This window comes from Pteropus medius, unplaced genomic scaffold (genome assembly GCF_902729225.1).
Source record: "Pteropus medius unplaced genomic scaffold, Ma_sr-lr_union100, whole genome shotgun sequence".
In the NCBI taxonomy this organism is placed as follows: Eukaryota; Metazoa; Chordata; class Mammalia; order Chiroptera; family Pteropodidae; genus Pteropus; species Pteropus medius.
In genome coordinates, this window is record NW_024347793.1 from 1898954 (window position 1) to 1915739 (window position 16786).

At 54.8% G+C, this 16786-nt stretch overlaps 2 protein-coding genes across 11 annotated transcripts in view; both read right to left on the minus strand.

Moving 5' to 3' along the window:
• Positions 1–3069, minus strand: part of SLC25A41 (solute carrier family 25 member 41) — a 5273-nt gene extending 2204 nt beyond the window's left edge. The window contains exons 1-5 of the mRNA XM_039878556.1: positions 2681–3069; positions 2292–2447; positions 1551–1703; positions 1265–1372; positions 79–106 (exon numbers count right to left, since the gene is read on the minus strand). Of these exons, the coding sequence (XP_039734490.1) occupies positions 79–106; positions 1265–1372; positions 1551–1703; positions 2292–2447; positions 2681–2881 (646 nt within the window). The 5' untranslated portion in view covers positions 2882–3069. The remainder of the gene's footprint in view (positions 1–78; positions 107–1264; positions 1373–1550; positions 1704–2291; positions 2448–2680) is intronic.
• A 2659-nt stretch (positions 3070–5728) lies between these two features.
• SLC25A23 (solute carrier family 25 member 23) lies at positions 5729–16723 on the minus strand. Of its 10 annotated transcripts, none has more exons than XM_039878504.1 (11): positions 16408–16723; positions 15207–15333; positions 14593–14680; positions 14207–14318; positions 13033–13191; positions 12794–12946; positions 12493–12600; positions 11335–11502; positions 8943–9093; positions 7753–7933; positions 5729–5855 (listed from the first exon to the last, which is right to left on the minus strand). In XM_039878504.1, the coding sequence occupies exons 1-11, from the start codon at positions 16561–16563 to the stop codon at positions 5744–5746; spliced, it is 1515 nt and encodes a 504-aa protein (XP_039734438.1). In that variant the 5' UTR covers positions 16564–16723; the 3' UTR covers positions 5729–5743. The 10 variants fall into 10 exon arrangements, 8 of the variants coding, with proteins under 8 accessions (XP_039734438.1, XP_039734442.1, XP_039734443.1 ...); XM_039878508.1 differs by having other exon boundaries at positions 16364–16502; XM_039878509.1 differs by having other exon boundaries at positions 14207–14347; positions 16364–16502.
• Between the last annotated feature and the right edge of the window lie 63 nt (positions 16724–16786).

The window sequence follows — 16786 nt, forward strand, 5'->3', positions numbered from 1 at the left end:
GATTTTGCAGATGCAGGAAAAGCCTCTAAGCAGTTGACTTTAAGTGAAGCAAGAGAAATTGTCCTGGGTGGGCCTGACCTAATCGGGTGGTCCCTTTAAAAGCGGTCTGTTGCCAGAGACCAAAAGAGAGAGATTGAAAGCATCAGAGACTTTCTCTGGTTGGTCTGAAATGTGGCAGGAGCAAGTGCATGGCCTCCAGGAGCTGAGGATGTCAGTCCTACAACCATAAGCAACTGAATCCCGCCAACAGCCAGGAAGCTTGGCAGAGGAACTGCCCCTCAGATGGTGGGTTTGTTGGTAGCCCAGCCAACACCTTGATTTCTGCCTGATGAAACCCTGAGCAGACGACCTGACTAGCCAGTGCCCAACTTGACAGGCAGAAACTAAGATAAAAAGCATTCGTTTTAAGTTGAGTCTGGTAATTTGTTATACAGCCAATGAAAAGGAGTAAATAACCCAAGGAGGGCAAGAATTGTATGAAGAAAATGTTTAAAAGACCATTTAGGAACATAAAGGGAACTTGAACAAATAAATATGTTCCTGGTACATAGATTCAATATCACATGGATGGCAACAATCTCTAACTCGTTTATGAGCTAAACACCATCCCTGTGTTTAGTTCAATCTCTAACTCGTTTATGAACTAAACACCATCCCTGTGTGGGAGGGTGAAGGATGCTATATTGGTGGACACCCATCATTATGTATATGTTAAAACTCGTAGAAATACAACACCAAGAATGAACCCTCATGTCAACTGGGGGCTTTAGTTAATAATATGTATCCATATCAGCTCATCAATTGTAACGAGTGTCCCACTCAAATGCAGGATGTGAATAATAGTGGAGACTTTGTATACGTGGCGAGAGGTATATGAGAACTCTTTGTACTTTCTGCACAAAGTTTCTGTCAACCTAAAACTGCTCTACAAAATAAAGTCTATCCGTTATTTAAAAAGTTTAAAAATAGTGCATGAACAGACATCAGAGCAACAAGGGGAGAAAAGTCAGAAATAAACCCAAATATCGACAGGAATTTCGTAAATTACAAAGCTGACGTCTCGGATCATTGGGTGGGAAGAATGGGATCCATTCAGAAAATAGCGTTAAGGTGAAGGGCTAGCCATCTGGGATAAAAGTTTGATACATATCTCACAGGAAGGAGAAAAAGCAGCAGGAGGACGGGGGAGGGGGAGGAGGAAGCAGTAGCAGCGGCCACTATTTTTCATCTTACTTCATCTTCTGTGGAGCAGGTATTCTCTTACCTCCATGGGGTTGATGAGTGTCTGGGAGGTGGCCACAGCCAGGGAGCTAGCAAGGAGACGTTCCTGAAAGGGTGGGGACCCATGCGCTCCACAGAAGGAATTCTTACACTGGCACAGGAGAGAGGAGCATGAGAGAATAACCATCTGCCTCCCCGAGAGCCATCCGGGCCAGAGGTCTGGGACCTGGAGAGTGAGCTTGTGTTTTTGGGTAACGATCTGGGCTTTGGGGGGATGTGGGAGGGGTGAGGGCTTGAGGGTGAGGCTGAGGAGAGCAGACCGTATGCACCTGTTCAAAGACGGAGAACTTGATGGCGTACTCCGGGGCGATCTTGAGTACGTTGATGCCGTTGCCCCGCCAGAGGGAGCGGAAGCCCCCCTCTTGAACCATGCTCTGTAGCCCCCCCAACAGGTTCATGAAGTTCGTTTTTGAGGCGTAGACCTGGGGGTAGGGAGGCCCCTGGCCCGGTGAGGAGCCATCCACCCTATCTCCATCCGCATCCCACCCTGGAGCTCAAGCCCATCCTGTCCCCGGGCACCCGACCCCTCTCATCCACATTCCTTCTCCAGTTCCGTCCCTGGCCAGTGCTAGAATTCTCTCACCCAACGCAGACCCAAAACCAGTCTGACCGACCTGAGCCCAGCGCCGAGCCACACGCCCATCTCTTCCCTCATCTCCCCCTTCTCTCCAGTCCCACTAGGTCTTCAAGGCCCTCCGAAGACCTCCGTCGCCAGTTCCCTGACCTCCAACCCCAACCGTGCCCGTAGTACCACATCTTCTCGATTTCCCCAGCCTCCGCCTCCACGCCCCACTCCCTTATCGTTTAAGCCTGCTCTGCCTCCGCTCCGCTTGGTCTCCCACTCCACTCCTTCCTTCAGCCTCCTCTTCACTGGCTCAAGCCTGTCCCAGCTCACCCCTCCCGACCATGTCTCCAGTCGAACTCCCCCACCTCATCCCATCCCGAATTCCATCGTCTCCACTTCCGTCCATCTCCGCCCCAACGGCTCCAGCGCTGTGCCCCCCACGGACCTGCATGTGCACCCTGGCACGGTCCAGTGGGGCCGTGCCAGTGCGTGACACTGCCCCAGCCGTGGCTCCCGAGAGCAGAAACTTCCACAAGGGCCCCTCGTTATCCACTTCCAGGACGTCCACGGGGACCATCAGCTGCTCCCCAGTGTCAAGCACCTGCAGGGCAGACCCAGCTCTCGCCCATGCTCAGCCAAGTTGGAGCTGCTTCCCCAGACACACCTCCAGAATACCCTCCCGGTGAAAGGCCCACCCTGGTCCTCACTGTTCCAAGATGAAATTCTAGGTCTGCTCGGAGGGGAGTGGGCCATGCAGAGGGGATGGGCTCTGTGGCTTTCTCTTCCTGCAGTCCTGGCTGGAGACACTGTGTGACCTGTAGTTCTTAGACTCACTTGCTGTGATGGGAGGAGCTCCAGGTCATTTTCACGCACGTGCCCAAACACGTACCCGTACACGTGTGTGCAGCCCGGATTCCGAGGGACGGGTGGGGGTGGGGGTGGAGGCGGAGCTTTCGTGAATAAGGCCTTGACCCTCTTGAACAGGGTCTGGACCCTGGAGTGAGGCTTCTGAGCTTGCTCAGGTTTGGCCCCCATGGCAGCTATTCAGGACACTGAGGTTCAAGTACCTGGCGGGAGATTTGCCTACCAGCGACCATGTGGGAGGGGCACCTCGAAGATTTGGGTCCCAGGGGATGATGAGGTCACAGAGGCCCTTGTGACCTAGCTGGACATGAGGGGCTGAGTGAGGGTCTCCCCTGCCAAAGGTCCACGTCCTAATCTCTCTAAACCTGGGAAGGTGTTTGTTATATGAGAAAGGTAGAATGAAGTTTGCAGATGGAATTTCAGAACAGTTGGCGTTGGAGCGATGATACAATAAGACAGCCTTCAAGGCCTTGCTGGCTTTGGAGGAAGGGACCAGCAGTGATGGAATGCAGGTGGCCCCTAGAGACTGGAAAAGCCTGGGAAACGGACTCTCCTCTCGAGCCTTCTGAAGAAGCCAGCCCTGCCGATGGCTTGAGTTTAGCCCGGCGAGATCCATGTCAGGCTTCTGCCCTCCAGAAGAATACATCTGTGGTGTTCTAAGTCACCAGCTTTGAGTCATTTGTTGCAGCAGCCACAGGAAACTAATACACTGTTTCATTGTCATGGCAATAGAGAGAATGGGAAAGTTCTGGAAGGCTGTGGGAGAGAGACAGTTGGTCTCCAAAGGAAGACAGGCATAGGTTTGGAGTCAGAAAGACCTGAGCCTGAACCTCATCTCAGACGCTTCTTGCTGTGTCACCTTGGGATACCTGCTTTACTTCTCTGAGCTTCAGTTTCTCCATCTGGAAATTGGAAGTAATGATAAATTCTGCCACCTGGTGCTGTCGATGGGCTCCAACAAGTCTTTGTTGAGGGCACCTCTGTCCTTCAAGTTCTCTGGTCATCCCTCCACCCCCGTCCCCATTTCTGGACTTCCCCCCACAGTCTATCCGATCCACAGCAGCCATTGGAGGCACCTATGAGTCAGATCTTGTCCCCGCTTTCTGCCCACAGCCCCCAGGACTCCCACACTCCTCAGGGGTGAAAGCCCAAGTCCTCCCCGGGCCGCCCCCAATTCCGCCCCTCTCTGCCTCCTCCTGCTCTCCCCTCGGCCACAGTGGCCTCCCCTCTGTTCTTCCAAAACGCCAGGCACAGCCCTGCCCTGGGACTGGCTGTTTCCTTTGCCTGGGATGCGGTTTCCCTAGATATCCCCAGGGGACCCTCCCTCGCCATCTTTAAATCTGTATGTCACCTTGCTGAGGCCTTTTTGACCACTCTGTTTGACATTGGAAGTCCTCTCTTCTTCCCCACAGCACCTTCGCTTTCTACACCGCTACGTATTCACTCACCTGTGCTGTTTACTGTTCGTCTCTCCCCACTGGAATGCGGGGTCAATGAGTGAAAATTTTTGTCTCTTTCATTCACTTCTGCATCCCATGTCCAGAACCTAGTCTGGACCAAAGTAAGTGCTCAATAAATACGTGATCAGTAAATGAACGAGGTTGTACCCTAGAGGGCTCAGCACAGAGCCAAGGTACATAGTACTTGCTCGATAAATCTTCCTTTGGAAGAGGTCAGTGGCAACGCCCTTCATTTCGTAGGTGGGGAAACTGAGGCTCAGAAAGAGAAAAGCAGTCTGTCTGGCGTTGCACTGTAGGCCAGTTAGCAGAGCCTTCTAAATCCCGGCCACCGTGTCGTGGGACAAGAAAATGGATGTTACCTTGTCCAATTAAATAAAATTAAATCGCTCACACTCGATGCCAGTATGGCAGTGGTAAAATTGGTAATGCTGATTCCTTGTTGGGAGCTGTGTATATTACACACTATCATCCCGGTCACGACCCTGAGAGAGCCACATCCTTTGACCCAGCAACCTGTCTCCTAGGAATTGATGCTAAGGACAAAATTCAAAGGAAGTAAAACGCAAAATAGTTAACAAGGCTTTATCCCTTATTGGAGTGTGTGAAAAATCGTACCTATGGATGTGTGTATCAATTAGCTATGGCTGCATAACAAGTTATCCATCCCCCTGACACACACCACAGCAGCTTGAAATGCAGGCAAGATGGTAGCTGCAGGTGTCTTATACCTTAATCTTAGATGTGATATACCATCACATCTGCCGGTTCTCTTGGTCAAACAGACCCACCTTGGCACAGCGGGAGAGAGGATTACATAAGAATGCGACTACGAGGAGGCAGAAGCCACTGGGGGACCTCTTGGAGGGTGGTTGTCACGGTCCGCATGGGAAAATATTTGGACATATGAAGAGAGGCAGAGATTGGAGTGATGTATCTACAAGCCAAGGAACACCGGGGGCTGCCCGCGATGCCGGAAGCGGGGAGAGGCGGGGAGGACCCTCCCCTAGATCGTGCTGACACCGTGATTTCGGACTGCCAACCTCCAGAGCTGCCAGGGAACACACTTCCGTCGCTTTCATTCACCAGAGCCAAAAGTGGGCAACGACACGAGTGTCTACCGACGGATGGGTAAACACGGTGATCCATCCAGACAACGGAATATTACTCAGCCTTAAAAAGGAAGCACATTCTGACACCTGCTACCACGTGGATGAACCCGGAGAACATCGTGCTCAGTAAATAATCCAGACACAAAGGACAAACGCCGTGTGATCCCACTAACGTGAGGTCCCTAGAGGAGTCGGGTCCACGGAGACGGAAAGGAGATGGCAGCGCGGGGGAGGGGCGGTTAGCGTTTGATGCGTGGGGCGACAGAACAGAGAAGAAGGTGAGTGGTGGGTGTTGGTGGCACAACAACGTGCATGTATTCAATACCACTGAACTATATACTGAAAAATGGTTAAAATGGTTAGTTTTATGTATATTTTACCACAGTAAAAAAATATACCAACCCCAAATATGGTGTGTTTTACGATTTATGTTTTGATGTCTTAGCTCCACTCGTGGTGACTTGTTACGACAGCCCCAGGAAGCAAATACACTTGCAATATAGAAACGGTGCAGGGAAATGAGGGCTCCTGAACACGGACGGACTTCTTCTGGGCCCCGTTTCACGGATGTAGAAACTGAGGATCAAACCGTGAGTGACAAGACGGCCCCGTCCCTTCCCTGTGGGTAGTCTGAGGGAGTCCCACATCTACCCATACTTTTTCAGTAAAAAACACAATGAAAAGAGCTTTGAAAATGTATTCCTTTTGTTCTTTTCCTCTGAAATAACACATACAGGCAGGGAGGTGGGGTACGGTGTAGGTGGGGAAAGGTGGAAGCCTTGGGGGCCCTCTACCCCCCACAAACATCCCAGTTCCTCTTCAGCAGTCCTTTAAGGGGTTTCCCCAAGGATTTGGGAGAGGTGGAGGGAGGGGTCCTCCAGTTATCCTAAGCTCAGAACCCCACTATAAAGTATAGAAAGAGGGCGTGGCGGGGGCTGGCGGCTTGGGCTAGCAGTGAGGGTAGAGGGGTGGGAGGATGGGAGTCTGCTCCTCTCCATAGAAAAATAGACCTGGAATGAGTTCTAGGGATTTGGTTCATTTCGCACAATTGGATACTTGGGTTTAGGGAAGGGTGGTCTGCGTAGACTCGCTCCTGGCTTCCGTCTTCGAAGCCTGGGAAGAGGCTGGCAGTGCTGGGGTTGGGCAGAGGTCCCCTTAATGTGTCCCCCCTGCCCCCGCCTCAGATCGCCTCCTTGCCGGCGCCCAAGAGCCGCTGGATCCTGCAGAGGACCCAGGCTCTGGGGGTTACCAGCTTATAAGACGAGAATGGAGCGGAAGACATGGCGGGGTGTGGGGGAGGGGGGAGCAGTGTCCCACAGGGCCCAGAGGCATAGCCATGATGGGGATGGGGGGTGGATCCAGTGTGTATAAGGTGTGAGAAGGACGTCTAGCATGTCAGGACAATGGACAAGTCCCGTGGGTTTTCTGAAACCAGGAGGCTGGGACCCGGGGTCCCAGCAGGTCCTGACCCAGGCAGGTTCGTGTCATGGTGGAGGAGGTGTCTGGGCTCTGGTGTGTGTCTGGGATAGGGGACATGTGGAATCCAGGATGTTGTGATTAGCCTATTGGGATCTATGCATGGGATCTGAGCGTTTGGGAGCCAGAGTCTGGGAGGATTCGGGTCAGAGTCCAGGGGCTAAGGGGTTGGGATCCAGTGCCTGGAAGTACCCGGGCCTGTTTCCTATAAGTGAGATTTCAGTATCCAGGGCCTGCGGTGAGGGGGTTGGGGATCCAACAGCTGCAGTTGCCAGGATCCACTCACTCTGCCAATGGGCTCTTGCGACTGTGTTTTTAGTAGCCAGAATCTGGCTGGTCAGGGTTTGGGGATCTGGGATCCGGTAAGTTGGGGGCTGAGAGTGTAGTGGTTGAAATGTAGGGATCCATCAGTCAAAGCAGTGGGATCCAGGACCCAAGGTCGAGGTAAAGGAATTAAAAAATCCAGTGGCTGGGATGAGAGGATCTGAGATCCAGTGGCAGGCGTCCCAGGATCTGGACATTGCACTGTCAGGACCTGTTGGCTGAGGTTTCTTGGTATTCGGAATTCAGCAGCCGAGCTTGGAGACTCAAGGCTTGAAGCGTGGGGATCTGGGATCCAGTGCTGTATGAGGACACTGGATCTGGTGCCTGCGGGAGCTGGGGTCTGGGTGTTTAGATATGGGGGACATGTACTCCTGTGGTTGGGGTGTCAGGATCCATTAGCTGGGCTGTGGGGGATCCCGAGGTTAAGACATGTGCCAGGACCAGTGTGTGTGTGTGTGGGGGGGGCAGGAGATGGGTTGGTGGGGACAGGAAAACGGGATCCAGTAGCTGGGATGTGGAATGCAGTACCCAGTGGATAAAATATGGGGTCCTGTGGTTAAGTGGGGGGCCCCTGGAATCCACTGGCTGGGCCATCTGTCTTCGGTGGCTGAGGTGTGGGGGACGCCAGGACTGAGGTGAGGGATCTTAGTGGGGGTGGCCCTGGGTCCCTCACCTGGACGTGACCCCCAGAGCCTGCTTCATGTTCTCGTAGACCACATAGGAGATGCTCACAGCCGGGATGACCTTCATGAAGTTGGGGGCGATGCCCCGGTAGAGGCCCGGCACGCCCTCCTGGGACAGGATGTGGCGGAGCAGACCCAGCATGGAGAGCTGGGGGGCGCCCTCGACGGAGGCTGGGAGGGTGTGGGGAGCCAGGTCAGGCCATGGTCCGCCTCTCCTCTCCCCTCCGGCTCCCCAGGGCTGGGCCAGTGGCCATTGGAGCAGGAGGAAGGAGGGTTAGACTAACGGCAGGACCCCACCATTCAGATTCGGGACTTCGACTGGCCTTGGACTGGGCTGCCCACCTTTCCACTTCAATCTGGGTGACCTGAGTTTGAGGATGATTCAAAACAGACCAGGTGTGTGTGCATGGGGTGGGATAGGGCACAGAAGGGTCCTCTTCCTGAAACTGGATTCCCACCCTCCTCTCCCGGCTAACTCTTACTTACCCTTGCGACCTCCACTCCAAAGCCAGCTCATCAGGGAAGCCCTCTTGGGCGTCCCAGTCTAAGTCAGGCTCCTTCTCCCTTTTCTTCAACCCTAAGTCCATACTCAACTGTGGAATAATTTGTTCAGCATCTTTCTTCCTCTCCAGCCTGTGAGCTCTTTGAGTGTGGGGGACCATATCTGTCTTATGCACTGATAACCCCCCAGCAAAAATGACAAAACACGAATGCTAAAATTCTGGAGGAAATTCCCAAAATAGATTCAGGGATGGTAGGGGGTAGGCAGAGAAAGAACCCGTAAGAGGAAAATACAGAGAAACAGTAAAACGACAGCCAGCCTGGCCCTGCCCCTCCTTAACCTGGTTCCTTGCCTCCCCCTCACTATAAACCAGCCTTGCAAATTAGATCTCAAGTTACCAGCCCAGAAATGCTAAAGTCTACCAAGCAGCCTCCCGGCTAAGATTGCTAGATGCGATTCCAGGACTCGCTGCATCTGCTCTCTTAGGGTAAAGGGCTCCCATCTTTCACAAATAGGTACACTGAGGCTCAGAGAAAGGTTGGGACTCAGTCAAGGCCTTCCCAATCAGGGAGGATTCCAGCCTGGGATTCTACATACCTGGGAGGAAGAGCTGGGGAAGGGGGAGTGGGCCCCAAGTTATGAGACCTTCCTTGCCCCATCCTCCCGCCCAGGCCTCACCTTGGGCCTGCATACGGGTCCGGACCAGGGCCAGGGGGTAACTGGCTATCTGGCCACAGGTGCTGGAGATGGTGCCGCAGGCCAGGAGCACGAGGATGCCCGGGTCAGCCGAGTCGTGGCTATACTGCTGGAGCCACTGGTTCTTCAGCGTCTGGCAGGGGTGAAGAGGGGAACAGGGTGGGCTGGAGGTGGGTGACACCAGGACCCTAGCTTCAGAGACCTCGCTTCTGTATCCCAAGATGGCTAGCCCTAGCTGAGCACTTGTACCCGTAGATGCCACACAAGCATTTACCTGCACCCTCTCAGTCCCCACCTTGACCCTCTCTGGTGTATGGAAGGATGGCCCCCTATTGTCCATGCCCTAGTCCCCGAGTCTGTGAATATGGAACCTAAAATGGCAAAAGGAACTTTGCAGTTGGGATTAAGTTAGGGACCTTGAAATGGGAGATGATCCTAGAGCACAGGGGTTGGTTCGATGTCATCACAAAGCTCCTCGTAAGAGTCAGAGAAGAGGACGTGATGACGGAAGCACAGGTCAGAGGGAGGGGGCGGGGGGGAGAGAGAGCTTGGAAGCTGTTATGCTGCTGGCTTCGAAGGGCCCACGGGCCAAGGAACGCAGGCCGTCGCTAGAAACCGGATAATGTAAGGAAACAAATTCAGCCCTGGAGCCTCCAGAAGCACCGCAGTCCCGCTGACACCTTGATTTTAGCCCACTCAGACCCATTTCGGACTTCGGTGCAGCGATGGATTAGAGATCTCTGGCCCGGGCATGGAATAGGCAAATTCGAAGCAAGTGTTTGACCATTATTGCCTTCGCAATTTTAAAAAGCCCTCTCTTGGGCCTGGAGCAATATTTGCCAAACAGGTGTTTAATGAATTTCTAAAGAGCTGTTCTGTTGAAAAGGTTCTGATGACTGGGTAAGTGTGGCCAACACTGGGCTAAAAAAATTGTCACTTTTCTGTAGGACTTCTCAGAGCCTTTAAGAGACTAACATAGATTTTGAAAGTCCAACAGGGCAGTCTTTCTCAAACTACTTAGACCTCCAAACTCCCTTTTTTGGTGAAGAACAGAGGAAGTAAGCTCGCGTCTTACTCCTGCTCACAGCTCTCCATAGCTTCCTGTTTGTTACTCCTGGGATAAACCCAGACTCTCATCGAGTCTTTACTGACTCTTCAGGTCCCTCCGACCACTCCAGCAGGCCAAGTTCATGCCTGCTTCTGGACCTGGCCCTTTGCTGTGCCTCTGCCTTGTTCACACTCCTTCCCAAAATACGTTCGACTCATTGCTGCTCCAAGGTCACTTCTCAGAAGCATTCCTAGACCTGCCCTCCCGTCCACTGTCACTTTCGACTACACACCCTGTTTTATTATCTTCTGAGAATGTATCAAAACCTGAGAGTGCTTATTTGCTGGTTGACCGGCTTCCTTGTTCATTGGAGGCCAAGGACAGCATCGTTCTCATGTAATGCTACATCTGCAGCAGTCAGCCCAGTGCCCAGCGTATATGGATGCTTAAGCGAATGAGTGAGTGGACAAATGAACAAATGAATGAATGAGCGATGGCCAAGTCTTATTTGGCTGCATAGATGCTGTTGCTAGGAGGGCAGGTATGGGTGGCAGGTATGGAGGATTTTAGGTCCGGACCAGCTACATAACTTGCAGGGCCAGTGCAAAATAAATATATGAGCGGTCCCTCTTTCAATGATTACTAGGAATTTCAAGATGGCAATGGCGGGGCTTTCAACCAAGTGAGGGGCCCTTCGGAGTGTAGGGCCTTGGTGAGTGCATAGGCGGCCCACCCATGAAAATGGCCCTGTCCCGGGTACAAAGATTTTGGGGGGATGCCTGGGGACACGTGGGGCTGTGCTAAGTGGGAGAACCTGACGATCCCAGCAGGAGAAGGTAAAGGCAGTAGTCAAAGCTCCTGGAAAGAAACAGCAGAAACTCCCTGTCCTTGCCTTTCCTGAGAAAGGCCCCAAGATGTTGGTCACGGGGTATGGTTTTTACGGTGGCGCAGATGCTGAAATGAGCAGGCCCTGAAGAAGACACTAGCCTGGAGATGTAGGCCAGGTGTGACACACGCTGTGGGGCAAAATGGGCATCTTTGAAGCTTGTCTTCACCTGTCCTCATGATTCTGTGAGCTGGCAGGGGCCCTGACTTCCATGTGTCCTCAGACCCACGAAGGCTGAACTGCAGTGGCAAGTGGAAGAGAGTGAGGATGTCTAATGCCTGAAGAGGTGCCCAGGATCCCCAGCCCGTGGTGCTTCTCTGCCCCAGGCCCGTCTCTCCAAGCTCTGGAGATCAACTGAGTTGGCCCCACGGGAAGAGGGTGGCCCGTGGGCAGATCCCAGAGGGAGGAAGAAAGGAGAGAGGGACGGGCTGCCTACAGACCTCGTAGACGGCTAGGTCGATGCCCGCGTAGGGGATGATGCCCAGCACATTGGGCAGGTAGCCGCGGTAGAAGGCGCGGGGCCCTTCTTGCTCTAGGATCCGCCACGCGCAGTCCAGCAGCCCCTTGTACTGGCCCGTCCGGCGGAGGGTCAGCCGCGTCTTCAGCACCTGGGGAGAACCCAGTTATTCCTAGGAAGCTGCCTCCAGAATTACTACGTCCAGGAATGAAGTCACTTAGAAATAGCTACTCCTGGAAATAGTTATCCTGAGAATAACTGAATTAAAAAAACCAAAAAACCAAAAAAACACTTTCTCTAGAATCTTCTGCTATCCCTAAGCTCTATACTTAGAAATGGTTACGCCTCTAAGAGTTGCATGTGGCAGTCATTGCTAACTGTCTCCCTTATTCTTTAATAAAAGAAATTGTAATTTTTGGCAAGCACAGAGCCTCTAGAAGTAAAGACTACATCTCTCAGCTGCCCTAGGTGTGAGGCCACGTGGTCACATCCCAGCCAGTGAAACAGGCGAAGAGCGTGGTGTGACTTTCAAAAAGCACGCTTAATGAGAGGGAGGTGTTCTTTCCTCGGTCCATTCTTCCTTCTTCATGGAATGTGGATGCGATGACCAGAGCACAAGCAGCCGTTTTGGTCCACGAGGTGGCTGCTATATGCAGAGGTGGTGAAATGACGCGACAGTGAGAAGGAACTCGGGTCTCTGACACTGCGAAGCCACACACCGGCCCTGAACTGCTCACCTCCAGACCTTACTTATGTGATTTGAGTTTTCCGTTACTCAGAATCCTAATCGATGCACTACACGACCTGAAACGATTTCTCTGAAAAGCTTCACCTAGAAATGATTCCCCTGGGGACAAGCATCCTGGAAAGCAGCATCCTTAGAAGAGGCATATCCATGAACGGCTGGCCCCCACCATGGCTCTCTAAACAGCTATACCCAACACTGCTGTTCCCAGAAGTCACATCTCGAATTGTGTTGCTCAGAGAGGCTGCACATGAAACAGCATCGCTGTCATGAGCTGCAGTCTGAATCGGGGAGAGGCAAAGTTAGAATCCCAATGCTTATCACACCACAGAATAAAATGGTTATTCCAGGCCCCCATCCTGCAATGGGGCCTCTGCCAAGGCCCCTCCTTCTCACCTCCATGGGGTAAATGATGGTTTGGGCTGTGGCGCCAGCCAAGGACCCAGCCACGAAGCGTTCCTGCACGTGCAGTGTCTCCTGTTGCCCTCGGATGGCCCGCTTGATCTGAGGATGGGATACATGGTGGCAGGCAAGAGCTCAGGGCTTGAGCCTCTGTGTACTTGGACCTCCCCCCTACTGTGCCACTGTGGGTTTCATGCAGGGGAGAAGATGCGCACTCCTGGGGACCTGCAGACATCTTCCATCCCCAAGCCAATTCTGCAAATCCTGGCCCACATCTCCCCCCACCTGCCCCCACCTGCTCATAGGCCATGAACTTGATAGCTGACTCAGGAGCAATCTTGAGCACGTTGATCCCATTGCCACGCCACAGGGAGCGCACACCCCCTTCTCGGACCATGCTCCGTAGGCCCCCCAGGATATTCAGCCTGTTGGTCTTGGAGGCATGGACCTGGGCGGGGAAACGAAGGCGACTTTCCGGCTCCCTCCAGGCACCTGTGTCTGGGGGAGGAGGTGGGGCTCTCCAGGGCCCCTCACCTGCATGAAGACCTTGAGGCGGTCCAGAGGGGCTGTGCCTGTCCTCGACACGGCGCCCGCCACTGCACCAGCCACCAGCTGCTTCCACCACATGCCGGTCAGCTTCTCCTGCTCTGAGAACTCGTCGGGGACAGTCAGGCACTCGCCAATGTCCAGGACCTGAGGACGCAGGGGCTGGGGTATCATGCCACGGCGGGGGCAGAGAGATGTAACTCAGCTCTAAATGGGGGTGTCTCCATGAATCTCAGGATACCCAGACAGTCCACTAATGAATCTTGCTTGGAGAGCCCAGGAGACACTTGGATCCCTATTGGATCCCCCCAAAACATCCATGTCAGCGGTCTCCTGCATAAGACTCCTTGGTGGCCTCTACCGAATCTCACTGAAGAAGGTTTACCACATAAAGATCCCTCTAGAACCAATTGGATCCTTCTGAAGGATCCCAGAAGATCCTTCCAGGGCCATGCAAGATCCTACCGAGGACCTCCCATATAAGGAGCCCAGCAGATCCCTCCCGGAGCCTCACCAGATTCCACAGGGTTCTCCTCCATAGGGATCACCCCTTCTCTAGCGCCTTCCTGTAGACTTCCCAACCAAGCCCTCCGTGGATCTCCATGAGTGGGGACTCTCTGGATCTCCCAAGAGGATCTTACCATATCCTGCAGATGGATCCCCTCCAGATGCCATCAAATCCTATCAGAAGCATTGTTCAGGGATTCCCACCCAGGAAATGGTGATCTAGAGCACCCCTCCCAACTTCCAATGGATCCCATTGGACCCCACGAAGGCAGTGGCTTCCTGACTTGTCTTTTCGGCAGCGGAATCCTTAATTGAGGCATTGAGAGACCAGAAGGGGAGCTGCGTGGGTTGAGGGTAGTGGGCCGGGTGCCCCATCTGGTGAGCTCTTTCTTCTCTAAGCTCTTAACCCCCACAGTCTGCTCCCAGAGGCCCCGCGGCAAGTCTGAAGGGCTCCGATCAGATAGAAGACCTCCCCAAGTGGGTTGGTCCCCAGTACCCCAATCCTCGAATGGAGGAAAAGAGGAGCAGTCTCATCCTTCGGCTGCTCCCAGCTCCTGACCCAGCCCCTCCATGCCCCGAGGAGACCTGAGCTAGGCCCCCAGGGGAGAGGGAAGAAGGCCTGGCTACCAGGCTGGGAAAGCCACTCCCGCCTCACCGTGGAATGCTTCCAGAAATAGAGCACGTCTTCCACATTCTCCAGCGAATGCAGCAGGAAGTGGTCACGCCATTCCTGCCAGTCGATGGTCATGGTGCCATCACGGTCCATGCTGGGGGTTGGGAGAATCAGTGCCTGAGGCTGGGGGTAGGTGGGAGTGAGGTTCCGGTCGGATGTGGGGTAGGCCAAGCTCCCCTGCGCCGAGAGCTCACCGTTTGACGGTGGGGAAGACGGGCTCGGAGAGGTGGAGCAACCGGCCCGAGATGGACCTGACTCCAAAGCCCAGCTTCTCAGCTCCTGGGGCTGGGTGTGGGGCCCAGAGGCTGCAGGGGGCCGAGAAGACCCAGAAACTGGGGCTCCCCTGGATTCTGGAGCCAGCTACTCACCTGTGTAGAATTCTCTCTGCCTGCTCCAGGGAGATGGAAATGCCCAGAGCTCGGAAACTCTGCTGGATCTCAGAGACATCAATGTGACCTGGGGAGGGGTCCCGAGATGGGGAATGGTCGTGGGGTGCCCAGGACCAAGAGCATGACAGCTTGGAATGGGAGTCGGATCTGGCAGATGGGGGTCCGGAAAGCCAGGGCAAGGTTTGTGGTGGTATTGGGGGAGTCAGAGAAGTTGGGGGATCTGTGTTCATGAATGAATGAAGCATGAATTGAGGACTAGCAGTGGGCTCTCTATGCCGCAGGGGGTCAAGGAGGTGATGTCAGAGACCTAGAAGATGCTATGGGGCGGGGGTCTCTGTCCCATAGGAATACCGAACAATAGGGGGGATCTTTGTCCCTTATAAAAATCTAAGAGTAGTAATAAGGGTCTCACCCCAGAAGGGAATGGAGGTAGGATGGGCTGGCTGGGCCCCAAACCACCTAGCTGGGGGTGACGAGAGTTCCGAAAATAGCCTATGAGTCATCAGAGAGATGTGGCCTCACCCCTCCTGGCATCGTGAGTTCTAAGCCATTGGCATCTCCTGGGCCCCCACGGCCCCATCCCTGGGCCTTACCGTCCTGATTGCGGTCCAGACTGTGGAACAGAAGCAGCAGGCGCTGTTCCCGCTCCTGCAGGTATTGGGTAAACTCCTCCAGGTCCAGCCCGCCATCTGGGTCAGCGCCACCCTCCAGCAAGAGGCCCTGGCAGGGGGAAGGGACAGAGGGAGCTCCAGGAGGCTGCTCCCCCATCTGGAGGGGGCACGAGCTTATGCCCCAAAAACCAGGGCCCCCAGCACCTAGAGGACAGGGACAGGGAAGCGCCCTGCCCCCCATCAGTTTGCTTCTCTGCAAGATGTCCAAAGCCACAGTAGAGCTGTGAGGTGGATAGCAACTGCCTGGTTTTCCTGGTGAGCAAACTGAGGCTCTCCAAGGTCAAGTAACCTGTTCAAGGTTACAGAGCTGGGAAGCGGGAGGTAACGTTGGGCTCTCGTCTATGAAAGCCTGTCCTCCCAGCTGTCTCTTATAAAAACCTGCCCCCATGGCAGTTTCAGGAGCTCCCTTTTAGAGACAGCTCTCGGCAACATGAAGCAATGACAGATCCAAGCTGAGGAACCACCGGACCTCCGTTTTCCCACCTGAAAAGTGGGAGGTTGGACTGGGGGGTCAGGATGCTGTGAAAACACTCCAGTGGCATCTGGGGCTACAGGTGTAGGGGACAGCTGCATGGAAGGGGTGGGGGTCGTCAAGTTCCTGCTCTGATGGGTTCATCCCCACCTGAGGGTGGCCTCAGACAGGATTGGGTCCCTGGCTGGGGCAGCTGAGGCATTGAGCCAGGCCTGAGAAAGGGCAGGAATGTAAACATAGAGGCTGGGGCAGCTGGCTGGGGGGGAGGGGTGCCCATAGGAGGGGGAGGAATGGGAGGAAGGTGTGTCTCTTGGAGGTGGGAGCACGGTATGTCTTGGGCTGTGCGGAGTTCAGGAGAGGGTGTGTCCTGGGCAGTGAGCAGGAAAGCTGGCCAGAGTCCATTCTCAGGCAGACATCCCCTCCGCACATCGCAGCAGAACCGCAGGCCCGGGGCCTCCGTGGCCCTGTCTTGAGCGAATCAGTTAGGCATAGACACGGGTGGGCATGGGAAAGGGGACAGAGACGCCCAGGCTGGGCACCGGTGCTGGAATCCAGCCACAAGCAGTTCGTGGCGGTTCCCGGCGCTCCATTCAGGGGCTCGGGTTACCTGGCGCGGGCAGGGCCGGAGCACGGCTCGCCAGGCCTGGGTACCTGTTGGGCGTCGCGGTCCGGGTCGCCCCCGCCCAGCCGGGCCAGTCCCTGGCGCAACTCGTGCATGTCCACGCGGCCATCCTTGTTACTGTCCAGCTCCTCGAATAGGCGACCCCAGCGCTGCCGCCGCTCCGCGTCGGCCGGACCCCCCCGCATGGCGCCCACCCCGGGGGGAGGGGGGGAGAGGGGCCTGGCAGCGGCGGCCTCAGCGGGGGCTTCGCGGCTCCCCCTCCCCCCCGGGGCCCCGCAGGGCCAGCTCGGCGGCCACTGCCACCACAGCCTCCGCGGTGCCCGCCTTAGCTCTGGCACTTGCTGCAGGCGGTGACTGCTAGCCGTCGCCGCCCGCGCCAGAACTTGCATCTCCTCCCCCGACCCTGGG

Excerpts from the sequence above, each read along its gene's own strand:
- SLC25A23 (XM_039878504.1), bottom strand. The coding sequence starts at position 16,563 with ATGCGGGGGGGTCCGGCCGACGCGGAGCGGCGGCAGCGCTGGGGTCGC. Across the intron at positions 11,503-12,492 it reads CCATCATTTACCCCATGGAG|GTGCTGAAGACGCGGCTGAC; the intron begins GTGAGAAGGAGG and ends GGTTCTCCCCAG. Across the intron at positions 5,856-7,752 it reads GCTCTGGGGGTCACGTCCAG|TTTCTACATCCGTGAAACGG; the intron begins GTGAGGGACCCA and ends TTTGATCCTCAG.